Here is a 12,077-nt window from a genome sequence, read left to right as displayed (position 1 = left end):
TTTTATTTCCACATAAAACATTCAACATACATCCTCATTTCTTCCTTAATCAATAAAGGAAGATTACAACACCAAACAACAACCAAGAAAACAACAATGCTAAGTACAACGTTTTTTCATTCCTACCACACTTCATTAAATCAATCTTCATTACAACTATTTCATTCTTCAACCCTATGATGTCTTCCTCCAATTTTCCTTTCTTTAATTGCAATTTCTTTATTTTCTCATGTGCGATTTTTTGTTCAACCTGTAACTCACCAATTACGGTTTCCTTTTCCAACAACTTCACTTCATAATCTTCCATCTCAGCCTGCTCATTCACCCACTTGAAAAAATCACATTGAGTGTCCTGCATCCAGTAAATATGAACAATAAACAACACCAAATTAGGGTAATTACAATTACATATCCCCAAATTACAATAAACAAAAAAAGATGCAATAAACAAAAAAAGATGCAATAAACATAGGACAATCAATCACAACTTACTGGCCACATAGGGCAGCCGTAGAACTTCATCCCCAAATTAGGGCCTTTTCTCACAGTTTTAATCAAAGCTTCATTCCCACAATTGCAACGAATTTTCGAATTACCCATCCTTTTTATGCTAGAGGATGAACATGATTGGTTCGAAATTGACCTTCTTGTAGCCATTGATTAATTTTTTAAGAGCACTAAAATTGATACAACACGAACGATTAAAGAGAGATGAAGAGCAGAGGAAAACAAAGAACTTGAAGATGAAGAAGGAGCAACAAATTAAGAGAGAGGAAAACAAAGAAACAGAGGAAGAAGATGGAGCAACGACTACTGAGAGAGGAACAACAGAGAATGAAGAAGAAGGAAGAATAAAGGGCTTGGCATTTTTTTCTAACGGTTATAAAGAAGAAGAAAGAACACGTTGGATGGTTAAGGGGAAGCAACGCACAACCTGGCAAAGACATAACACACGTCAGCAATATTACCTCCTAAATCCGGTTACCATTTTTTTTGTACCATTTTTGGAAGACACCCCCCAAAGTTGGTGTTATTTTGGAATAACTCAAAGGTGGTGTTATTATTGGCGAACCGGCCAAAGTTCGTGTTATTTTGGGCAAATTTCCCTTATTTGTTCTTTGCAAACTTATGTGCCTCATTTTTTTCAAGATACTAAGAAATTTTATATGGAATACTTAATTCGCCCACTAGTTTGTTTGCCCCATATGAATGAATTTTACTTATTAACTTTTGACCGATTAGAATCAACTAGAAGAATGAATATTGGTGAGTCCAAATATATTGTACGTGAAAGTTAATTAATAATTTCTTACGACTATATATTTATGATATGAGACAAATTTAAAAGGACTATCAAAATAAAGGTGTTGGAGCAAACTTGAAGGAACGAATGGATCGGAGTTATACATACTACGTATATACTACCATGCATTATTGATCTGTCATTGTTTTACTTCATACAAACTTAGGGAAGCCAAAGTAGTGTACCGTGTACGAGACAATCTATAAAAAGACGGGTTGCAAATCTGCAATGTTTATGCATACAACAATTACACAAACATGAAGCCAAAATGTTGGGCCAGCCGATTTGATTGAGCTAGATTACTTCACATAAAAACACACATTACAAGTATTTTTTTCCCAAAATTCTCTATCTTATTACAGTACTTCAATATCTTACCTCTCAGATATACTCAAGTTACAGTTTTACCTGACCAATTGCGTATGACTAATGACTATACTTCATATTGGTATGTAGCCTTTTTTTAAGGTTAGTGTTTCAGAGAATCTACTACCAGAGAAACTACAAATCTACAATTGCTATTTTTTTTTTGTTTGTATGAAATATACTGTTGTTAAGTTTTGCCAAAGTCCAATTGCTTTGAATTATAATTTTGAGCCAGTGTAAGTGGTTATGTTGAAGTATATCCTACAATACTAAATAATACATGTAAGTCTCTCACATTGAGAAAAGAAGAGAGAGTTAATCACTTTATAAGACTAAGGGACTACTCCTACTGCCATATGGTTTTGGGATAGAACCTCCTTTGATCTTGTGAAATGGACTCTCTTTTTCAGTTTGCGGGTGCGGTCCAGACCCGTATTTAACATATTACTATATCATACTCCTCTAAAGGAACTTAACTAGTACCTTTTGTACGTGATCGGCTGATACGTATGTACTACATAGTACTAATCTTGTGCAACCACACCAATGTGTTTCACAGTTGTGCGTGTGTCAATGTGTGTAGAGTTGTAGAGACACTCAGACACCATATACGCCAATGGCCAATTACCTCTAGATTAAAATGCATATATGAAATGAAACAAACCCTTAAATTTAATTTATTTATTTTTTTTAACGAACTTTTTTAGAAGCAAAATTACAGCAAGCGAGTTAAAATTTTGAAAACAGATGGTGTATTGAAAATAAGTGGAGGACATTAATACACCAACTGGGGTTAGTTAAGATGTTGACTTATTGGGGCAAAATCAAACCCACACCTGCAGCTGCGTCGTGTTTTCTTTGGAGTATTAATTCTAAAGTCCATTTTGGCCTGTTCATTTCTCTTATCCATGCCTAACTTCTTCTCTCTCCCTTTCATCCCAAGAAAATGATATTTGCACCAACAAATATTAAGACTAAGTAGGGGTGCCCATTATTCGGATAAAAACCGAAATCCAATTCAATTCAAACTGAATTATTAATTTGGATTGGATCTAAATTTTAATGCGGATCAGATCGGATTTAATTTTTTGGAAAATTCGGATTTTCGGATCGAATCGGATTAACCTTGTTTGGATCCAAAAAACTGAATTAACCGAAATATCAAACCATAATTTTACAAATAATGATTGTTTTTTATTATTCATGTAAAATTATGTTGATAATTACATTAATATAAATTATGTAAAACTATGTTTTCGATACTTGTATTAATAATGTACAAATTTATAATTGCATTTTTATTTTTATAATCACATTAGACCCTAAAAATTTGCAATGTATTTTAATTCGAATTTTCGGATCGGATCCAAATAATTGAATTGTAATTCGGATTGGATTGATGAGAAATTCGGATCAAATTGGATTTGACCAAAATTCAAACCGAAAACCGAATACACCCCCTTAGAGACTAGGACATTTTTTATTTTTTTTGTAAAGAAAATTGGGGAATATTTTCAGTTCAACTGCATTATTAGAATTTAAAGAATGGAACGTGGGACAAAATGGTATGCAACAACATTCTATGTGATCCATATAAGTTTATCACTACGAATCTACTACTCCCCCATACCTAAACGGCAAAAAATTATTTCTATGGTCCTCGATTTCTACTCTATTTGATTATTATTGTACGAGTAATTTACATGTGAGTGAAAGTGTTGTTCTATATTGGAGAATGAGAGACAATCACTCAAATTTATAAGCCTTGGCGTTATCATTTGTTTTTTCGAAAAAAGAAAAAAAAAAAAAAAAAAAAACACTTGTACTCTAATTATATTTCCCAAAATGATATTCCTTTCATTTTTTTATGTGGACGTAGAACTTTACCAATTAATATTTTAAATTATCAATAACTATAAATTATTTTGCTTAGGAAGTTAGGATATCAATAAAGTAACTAGGAGAGGCTAATGAAGGTTGAGCAAAATGTTAATGGGTAAATCGTAAATGGTGACTGGTGAGCAAAATTCATTTACCAATTGCTTTTAGCTCAGCTTTCAATATACTGTAGCATGCAATTGATGCAAGTATGCAACATATCAATGACATTATCAATTTAATGAAACACCAATCAGCCTTTTGAAGTTATTTTCCTCCATTTTGATATTGATTTTGTTATTGATTACCCTGTTTTTTTTTTTTTTTTAGGCAGATTACCCTGGTTTTTGCAAGTGAAACATATAAAACTGCATAATATATATGATTTTTTTTTTTTTGGCACTCTGTTAACAAGTGATTAAATTTCATAATACTCGATTTAGTTTAAAATTAGCCCTAATTGTCAAAATGTGGTTTATTGAGAAAATCTTTCTCTTTTCACTTTTGCGAGTGTGTGCAAATGAGGTAAATGGAAAAAACAACGAACGTGTTATTACTGTGTAAGGGTAAGTTTATCCCAAGATCCAGACTCACACATCAGACTCTGTCACGTCAACTTTTTACTAACTTTAAATTATTTTTTATTATTTAGACTCATACTAAACTTTCTCCAATATAACACATTATCCCAAGACTCACTTACCCTCCTAAAAAATATTAACACTCATTATTAAAATATCCATAACTATTTTGAGTTGATGAGTTGGCAGCTCATCATTGGCCAACAAAAAAAAATCAGAATTCTTTTTTAATTTGTAGAGTCTTAAGATGAGTTTTGGATTTCAAAACTCATCTCAAGACTACATATAGTCTTGCGCCACATTATTGCAAAAAACACGTCTTGAGTCAAGACTCCACTTAAGACTCACCAATAAACTTACCCTAAATTTGTATACAAGAAATGAGACAATTTTTAAAAGACGGCTGAAAATGAAATATGGGACAAACAAATAGGACGGAGGGAGTAATAATGATGGTCTCGATTCCCCTGAAAAACAAACAAACCTTACGGTTATTTTAGTTAATGCAACCTTCATAAAAAAACTTCAAGAGCAGTGAGCCAGAGAAAGCATGCTAAGATCATTTTCTCATAATGTAGAAGCACGGGACTCTGGCACTAAAATTGGGGTACAAAGTTGAAGAGAAAAGAACAACTCACTAAAATTTAAAATAGAAAATCAAAAAAAAAAAAAAAAAAAAAAAAGGGCAGGAATAAAGTGGGCGTATGTAGCGGATCTTGTCGAAGGGAGAAGTGAGTGTTAATTAAATTGTGGCAGCTTTGCCTGTACTACTGTTAGCACCCTTTTTACAGTGTGTGTGTGTGTGTCCCCTGCTCAAACTCCTAAGCCCACCATTTTCAGATTACTCAAGTAGCAGCAAACAAGAAACATTTTAGATAAGTTTCCTTATTTCAGCAACTTCAAACGTTTAGATAGAATGCACAAATGAGTGTGTACAACATCCCCATAATTCGTATTACGGTCTCTGGAGAATTTTTTGTATAGGCTTCTTTGGATTACCGATTGTTTACTGATCTGCAGCAAGTTAAGAAGGCTTTCAAGTACTTGAATCGAAAAGCTGCAAAGCGAGTAAAGAACCCGAGGGGAGCATGGGTTGCAGTTGCAACAGAGTGAATGAGTGATGACATGTCTTAAATTGTAGGTTGATTCATATGATAGTTGAAGTTCACTTCGTATAAAAGGGGTAACAAAATGGATCAGAGAAGCAAGACAAAGTCAACGTTCCTCCAAGAAGTGTTATTATATCTAGTGTGACCAAAACTATAGATTCTACAAGTACTGTTAAGCTGCTCTAGGAGCAAAACTGTGCAGCAAACAATGTGCACCATCAACACTACTGATAAACCTCTCCCCCAAGCGAAAATAGTATCTGCAATATCAGCCCTCGGGGTATGAATGTTCAACTAACATCATACGTAATAGCCAGCTGATCAAGCGGCAAAAAGGGACAAGATATTCTTCTTTAGAGTGAACTCATCAGACTTTGCCGAGCTGATGGCCTGCATGAAACAAGGAACAAAAGTTACTAGAGATCAAGTGTGGACAATGCTAAAATTGGCCCTGGCACAACTCTAAGGACACGGGAAAAAAAAAAACTCCGCAACTTCATAAGTTGACAATGGAGCAAGAAAATAAAAATCCTCAATTTACAGCTACGTTATTGATCGTTCATTGTATTTTGCCCCACCCCTCATAGAAATAGAATTTGTTATATACACCCGGGTGTACCGTACACCCGGAGTTATTTGCTCATTTAATAAATGAGCAAAAACAGAACAGGCTCTCTCAGGGAAAAGAACAATACATATGCTATTGCACATGACTTTATTTATATCCTTTTATAATCTAATGATCATAACCAGTAGATATTTTCATTCAAGTAAAATCATTAATTGCCCTCTCATCAGAGTAAGGCTTTGTCAATCCTCAGTCATGTCAGCAGAAACATTACACAAATAACAGTAACTCTCTTCGGTCATGGCAGAAAATTGAATACAGCAGATGAATACAATATATTCTACTTGGAGTATAGGGAATGAATTGACGGGTAATAAATAAGGGGATACATAATAAGAGTACACCGGCCGAAACTTATAATAGTACTCCAATTCCTCCCTGCTTCAAGTCTTCAACTTCTACTACCTCATTTTCTTTAACACCTAGACTCCATAATCCCCTGACCTCTCCATTCCATGCGTGTCACTAAAAGGAGACATGGATGCCTACTATCTCCATGAATATGATATATATACATACTAGCTTAATTTTTCATGGTAATTGCTAATTGATTGTACCTACTAATTGTGAAGCCGAAGTAGACAGCAGAACAGATTATATTTTCATTCTCAGACCAAAATCACAAAGGAATGCTATATCTTAACATGTTAATAGAAACATTCAATTGAAGCCAATACACCATATTAATGCACATTACAGTTACCATGCTTTCCAGAAACCGCTATACTTTTAGTGTAACAAGTGAGCAACTACTAAAGCCATTCTCTCTAATATTTTACTTTTTACATCTCTGCCATACCAAATAAGTCTTTCTATGTAATTCTTATAAGGGTATCTTTAAAAGCGATAGCATAATCATAGAAAATTCAAAACTTATCATACTATTCAGAACGCGGCCTTTTATTTGTAATGACCAAAATAGACAAATGGCCAATTATTCTAGGACAGAGGTAGTAATTTTTTTAATTGAAATTGATGCTTAAGCAACCTAAAAGCAAGGATACCAGAATTGATCAAGTACCAAACACAAATTGCCAACTTCAACTACAGCTTGCACAAAATTTAGATTTTAGACTCTAACAGACAGTCATAGCCATAATATGGTTACCTTGCTAAGAATGCGCTCAAGTCTCTGGATTTCCTTTGTAGCATAGTCGGCACCCTTTTCCAAGGAGCTCTTGGCAGCCTTAGTATAGATCTTTCCGTACCTGGAAAATAAAAAATAAAAAAGAAATCAGACACAATCCAATATAACATGCACTGATGCACGCAACCATTCCTTAAAGAGATTTATTTAACTTCTCTTCCCCATTTTCAAAAGATAAAGAGAATAAAATAAAATAAAACTGAAATATTCTTCTACCTTGCCGCGGAGCCTTCAAGCTTCCCAACTTCTTCCTCCAATTTGTTAAAGACAGCCTTCTTCTCATCAGCGGTTGCACTTACAAATTCCTTCACCAGGTTTTCCAAGGATGCAATGATACCAGCCTAATTTTTGGAGAGCAGTGTCGGATTAAAGGGATTCTTTCCTGGGTCTCTCTATCACTTGCAAATTTATAAGAACTAATAGTGAAGCACATCACCTGTGTGGTAAGTTGGCCCTTACTGTCACGGCTGGTGCCACACTTCTCATTGATAAAACTAACAAAGTCCTCCAAATCTCGACCACCATCGTAATCTTCACCATCCTTGTTGCTCTTGGGGAAGAATTTCAAAGTTGGGAAGCCACTTATGCCATATCTGACAAATAAAGTAAACGAAGTTCAAGACAGTTAGACATGCAATCTTTAAGCAAGTTACAGTAACCAAAATCCAGAACACAATGAAATATCAGATGGCCAACGGCCCAAGAGAAAAGTGAACGAACTTCTCTCCCAAATCTTTGTATTTGTCAGCATCAAGGCTTGCAATCACCACATCTTCCGATTTAAATGCAGTAGCAACCTTTTCGTAAGTCTACAACATGGCAAGATAGCAGGCTCAATAATCATATAAACTGGTAATGCACCCACTAAAAAAATAAAGTGAAAGCAACTTTTTCACTTACAGGAGCCAATGCCTTGCAGTGACCACACCTGAGAAACAGCATAAGCATATATGAGATGGAGTTATAATATTATACCAATAGAAATCACTTCAGAATCAATTTAAATTAACCAAAACTAAATCTCATAAATTAGTTCAAGCAGTAGCCAATCAATGTCAGAGATATATGTGGAATGTGTGAAGTACAGTAAACAAAGCATATAACTAACCATGGGGCATAGAACTCAACAAGAACATCTTTTGATTTATCCATGACAACTTCATCAAAGTTATCTGTAGATAGTACCACCACATTTGAAGGCGTAGTAGCAATCTTCACATTGGTCCCTGATAAAAGCAAATAAATCAACACAGAAGAAAAGAGAAATCAGATGTACAGATAACATGCACCTGATAATGGTCTTCTAGACTTTTAACAATGTTCTTTTTTACTGATATACGAGGAAACTATATTAATAATTGACTTGTCAAAGTAGGAATGCTTTAATTTGCAAAAAAATAAGAGTTACTAAATGACCGTGACAATAACAGTCATCAATTAACATGGAGAGACTTAGAACCGAAACACCATTACATGAATATTGGATGGATAGGTAGTAATAGCTATTATTAGTTTGTTACATGACAACTAAAGCTCATCAACTTCATAGGAAGGAGAATACTCAGCATAATAAAAAGTGCGCAGAAGATTTTTTTTTTTTTTTTCTTTTCCATTTCACTTTTTGGGAAAATGGGGATGGGTAGGGGATGTCTTTTAGTAGCCACTTTCCATCACGTCATGCAATAATAAAAAATAAATAAAAAAATCAACACAGTATGATTAGGTCGAACGGGCATCTGTTAGAGAGTATTCAAGGGTTTCATAGATTGAAATTCCACCTGGTGAGGGAGTTGTAATGAATTCAAACTACAAAATCTATGTTTCCTACAAAAATGCCTTCCCAGTCTCAGAACTACTCTAACACCTACTACAGGAAGACAATAGCAAAGTACTCAGTGCTTTGCACATAGGATATATAAGCAGAAGTTGACATCAAGTTGTAATAGTGATGGAGCAACAAAGAGTATTTTGAAAACTAATAGGTCAAATTAATTTCATTTTATTGCTCGATAGTACTCTGTATAAGGCAAAGGTCCTCCATGAAACAAAAGATATGATAAGGAATTAAGGTAATCTACATATAGTCCAAAGAAGTCTGCAACTACTATAATAAACAATTCAATTAACAACCACTAAATCAAAAAACAATTCACATTATTTAAGAGAATCACTAATCAAGTTGCAACATACCTCCTTCAGAGTTAACATACTCAGCAAGTGCCTCAGCTGTACGTGCACCTTCATATCTGCATACAGAGAACATTTACAGATAAATAACGATACTTGCACACAAAGCATTCAACCATTACATAGCAAAGATAAACAGCATTCAGGTGATAGTACAGACTACAGAGATGTACAAACTCACTTCTTGGGTTCCAAGGATCCTTTTGGAAACCACTTAATTGTGGGGTATCCTGAAACATCATATTTGCTGCACAGGCTTTTGTGCTCATCACAATCCACCTGCAGAGAAATTAAATATTTAGTTAAAAAGAATGTATTCCCGACACCAATCAACGGAAACATTGAAGAGATGATGCTAAAGAAAAACTACGATTGTTCATTCAGCACAGATTAAATGAAGTCTCAAAATTCAAGTTCAGTAGAACAGCTTAATCTAATCTAAACACCTTGAGTTCACAAGTACTAATCAGAAAAAATGAAGGAAAAATTGGATCTAATGTTCTCCTATTTCACAAGTCTCACAATTTTACCATAGCCCATAGGCGGTATATTCAATCACCAATCTATCAGGAAAATCACGTATCAGCTTTAATTCTGCATTCCCAAAATCACTTAATTTAGATACTTTATGTGGATGTAAAAGTAGCAGCAACAGCCGAGCAAGCTTCACCCCCTCCCTCCCCAGCAACAACAATAAAAATATCATTCTAAGGAGCATGTATCAAACAATCAATATAAGCATAGCCCGTCATTTCTCCGGTTAGATTATCGTATGAACATCAATCCTTCATCTGGTAATCCAATATACTCTCATCAAGATAAACTTATGGCAAAAAGACCAACAACATGCATAACTAACCTTTCCAATCAAAACAGATTTGGCCTTTTTGAAACTTGCACCGAGCTTTTCAAACTCTGGGGCGAGCTTCTTACAGTGACCACACCTGTAGAATATACAGTCATTTAGTAATTTGAATCCTACTTTCATGTGTAACAATGGTTAGATATGCACTTTGGCACCATGAACTATGGTAGCCACTAGCCAGTAACTTGGGTCGTGATTCCCATGAGTAGTAATTAGATCAAAAATAAAATGAAACACCAAGAACTGTAAAGGAAGATATGCCTCTCCACTTCTTTCATATGACCTGAAATAGTACTAAACTAAGTAGACGATAGATAAGCAAATTTGGAAACATAAGTCGACAAAATATGCAACTCAAAGTGTCTCAAACTCACAAAGCATGCTATGTTAAATTTAAACACCCACTCATTGAAGAGCATCAAGAAGACAAGAACAAGATGTCGCAAAATACATAATTTTAGTCATGTAGAAAATACCCACTTGTTAAGAGTCTTAAGACTGGAGGCAAACAGAATGAAGCTTTGAAGCTATAAATATATCTGTGATATTCCAAGTTTCTTTTCTAAAAATATATGCATGACATATGACATATAATAAACTAAGTACGCTACATAATTAGAATAAAAATAAATGATACGTCATTTCTAAATTCTAATATTGGTGACTGATGGGCCATTATCATGCTCTTTTGTCCATGTAATCATTGAATTTCATTTCTATTCAACTAATTAAAACATATCATCTTTGCTATTTTGCTTTCAACATGAACCATCAACTTTCCAATGAACCATCAATTAAACCGAATTATATCCATTGGTCATCGGTTCAACAAAAGTGCCATACATTCCTAAGGATCATTTAGAAGTGTGAACTAATAATACAAACTTTCGAATACCATTATAATTGTGCGCAAATAATCTATCTCAATTATTATTTCATTGGAAAAAGACAACGTTGACTCAGCACTTCTAATCCTTCCATTCAACGTGCAATATTTTGTTACATTTATAATAAACGCAATCAATTCTCTAATTTTTAAATGGCGGAATTTTCAAAAACATCGTACACCTCTTCAGCTAACATTTTCTCCATTTCACAGTCACACACTTGATAGAAATCATCAGGAAACAATACGAGTTCCAAAATCAACCAAAAACTAAACCGCATTTCATCATTTCCAAATACGATAACTAATCAAACAATCAGATCTAGTATTTCAACAAATAATCATCTAAAATCAAAGATCAATCAAAAACCGAATTAAAAAATACTAAAATTGAGAAAATTTGAGCTGAAAACGATTATTACAACAAAATCGGAAGAAAATTATAGAGATAAAAAAATGAATTGTTACCAAGGAGCGTAAAATTCAACGAGAGCACCACGATCTTGACCAACCTCCTTATCGAAGTTCTCCTCTGTCAAAACGACGACATCGTCGGCAAAAGCCGATGAAACGAGGAGCAAAGCTAGGGTTCCGACGAAGAAGCAGATCTGAGATTTCGCCATTTTTGAGTTTTCTTCTGAAAAAAAAAAATAACCAGAAAGGTGAAGCAGTTGAGCGTTGGTCCTTTTATAAACACCTTTGAAATTTGGGGCTTGATCGTTTGAAGTTATTTTTAGCTGTGTCTTAATCTCGTAGTATGTCTGATGTGGCAACGAATGACACGAAATATGATGATTCAACTAATTGAATGATGCCACGTGCCATGACGGCATTAGGTGGTGTGTAAGTGAGTTTGTTGCATGCTCGGGATAAATAACCGTCATACGTTCGAGTAATACAAAGTATTGCAATAATTAAACTTTGCAAAAAAAAAAAAAAAAAAAAGTGGTTGAGAATTATTGGATAGAGGAGGAGAGAAAGTGTTCGAAATTGATACTTCCTCCGTTTTTTTTTATTGCATTATAGGGTTTTGGAGGCAAAATTTGGTAGTGGAAAAAAGTAAGAGAGAGAAACGTAAAAATACAAAATTGTCCATGTAATGTAAGATAAAATAAAAAGTAAGTATG

The 12,077-nt window shown here is 34.3% G+C and overlaps 2 protein-coding genes across 2 annotated transcripts; both read right to left on the bottom strand.

Moving 5' to 3' along the window:
- Positions 1-31: 31 nt before the first annotated feature.
- Positions 32-675, bottom strand: LOC110736775. Its single transcript, XM_021917077.1, has 2 exons — positions 493-675; positions 32-352 (listed from the first exon to the last, which is right to left on the bottom strand). Exons 1-2 carry the CDS (start codon positions 655-657, stop codon positions 50-52), a joined length of 468 nt encoding a protein of 155 aa, XP_021772769.1. The 5' UTR covers positions 658-675; the 3' UTR covers positions 32-49.
- Positions 676-5,254: 4,579 nt separating this feature from the next.
- LOC110736774 (protein disulfide-isomerase like 2-1-like) lies at positions 5,255-11,665 on the bottom strand. The gene is made up of 11 exons (XM_021917076.1): positions 11,419-11,665; positions 10,059-10,143; positions 9,381-9,478; positions 9,203-9,258; positions 8,121-8,238; positions 7,913-7,940; positions 7,733-7,821; positions 7,449-7,605; positions 7,229-7,353; positions 6,974-7,073; positions 5,255-5,627 (listed from the first exon to the last, which is right to left on the bottom strand). The coding sequence occupies exons 1-11, from the start codon at positions 11,571-11,573 to the stop codon at positions 5,559-5,561; spliced, it is 1,080 nt and encodes a 359-aa protein (XP_021772768.1). The 5' UTR covers positions 11,574-11,665; the 3' UTR covers positions 5,255-5,558.
- Between the last annotated feature and the right edge of the window lie 412 nt (positions 11,666-12,077).

Source organism: Chenopodium quinoa, unplaced genomic scaffold, assembly GCF_001683475.1.
Source record: "Chenopodium quinoa cultivar QQ74 unplaced genomic scaffold, ASM168347v1, whole genome shotgun sequence".
NCBI lineage: Eukaryota > Viridiplantae > Streptophyta > Magnoliopsida > Caryophyllales > Amaranthaceae > Chenopodium > Chenopodium quinoa.
Note: the sequence above shows the minus strand (reverse complement) of the source record. Positions and strands in the feature narration are given on the sequence as shown.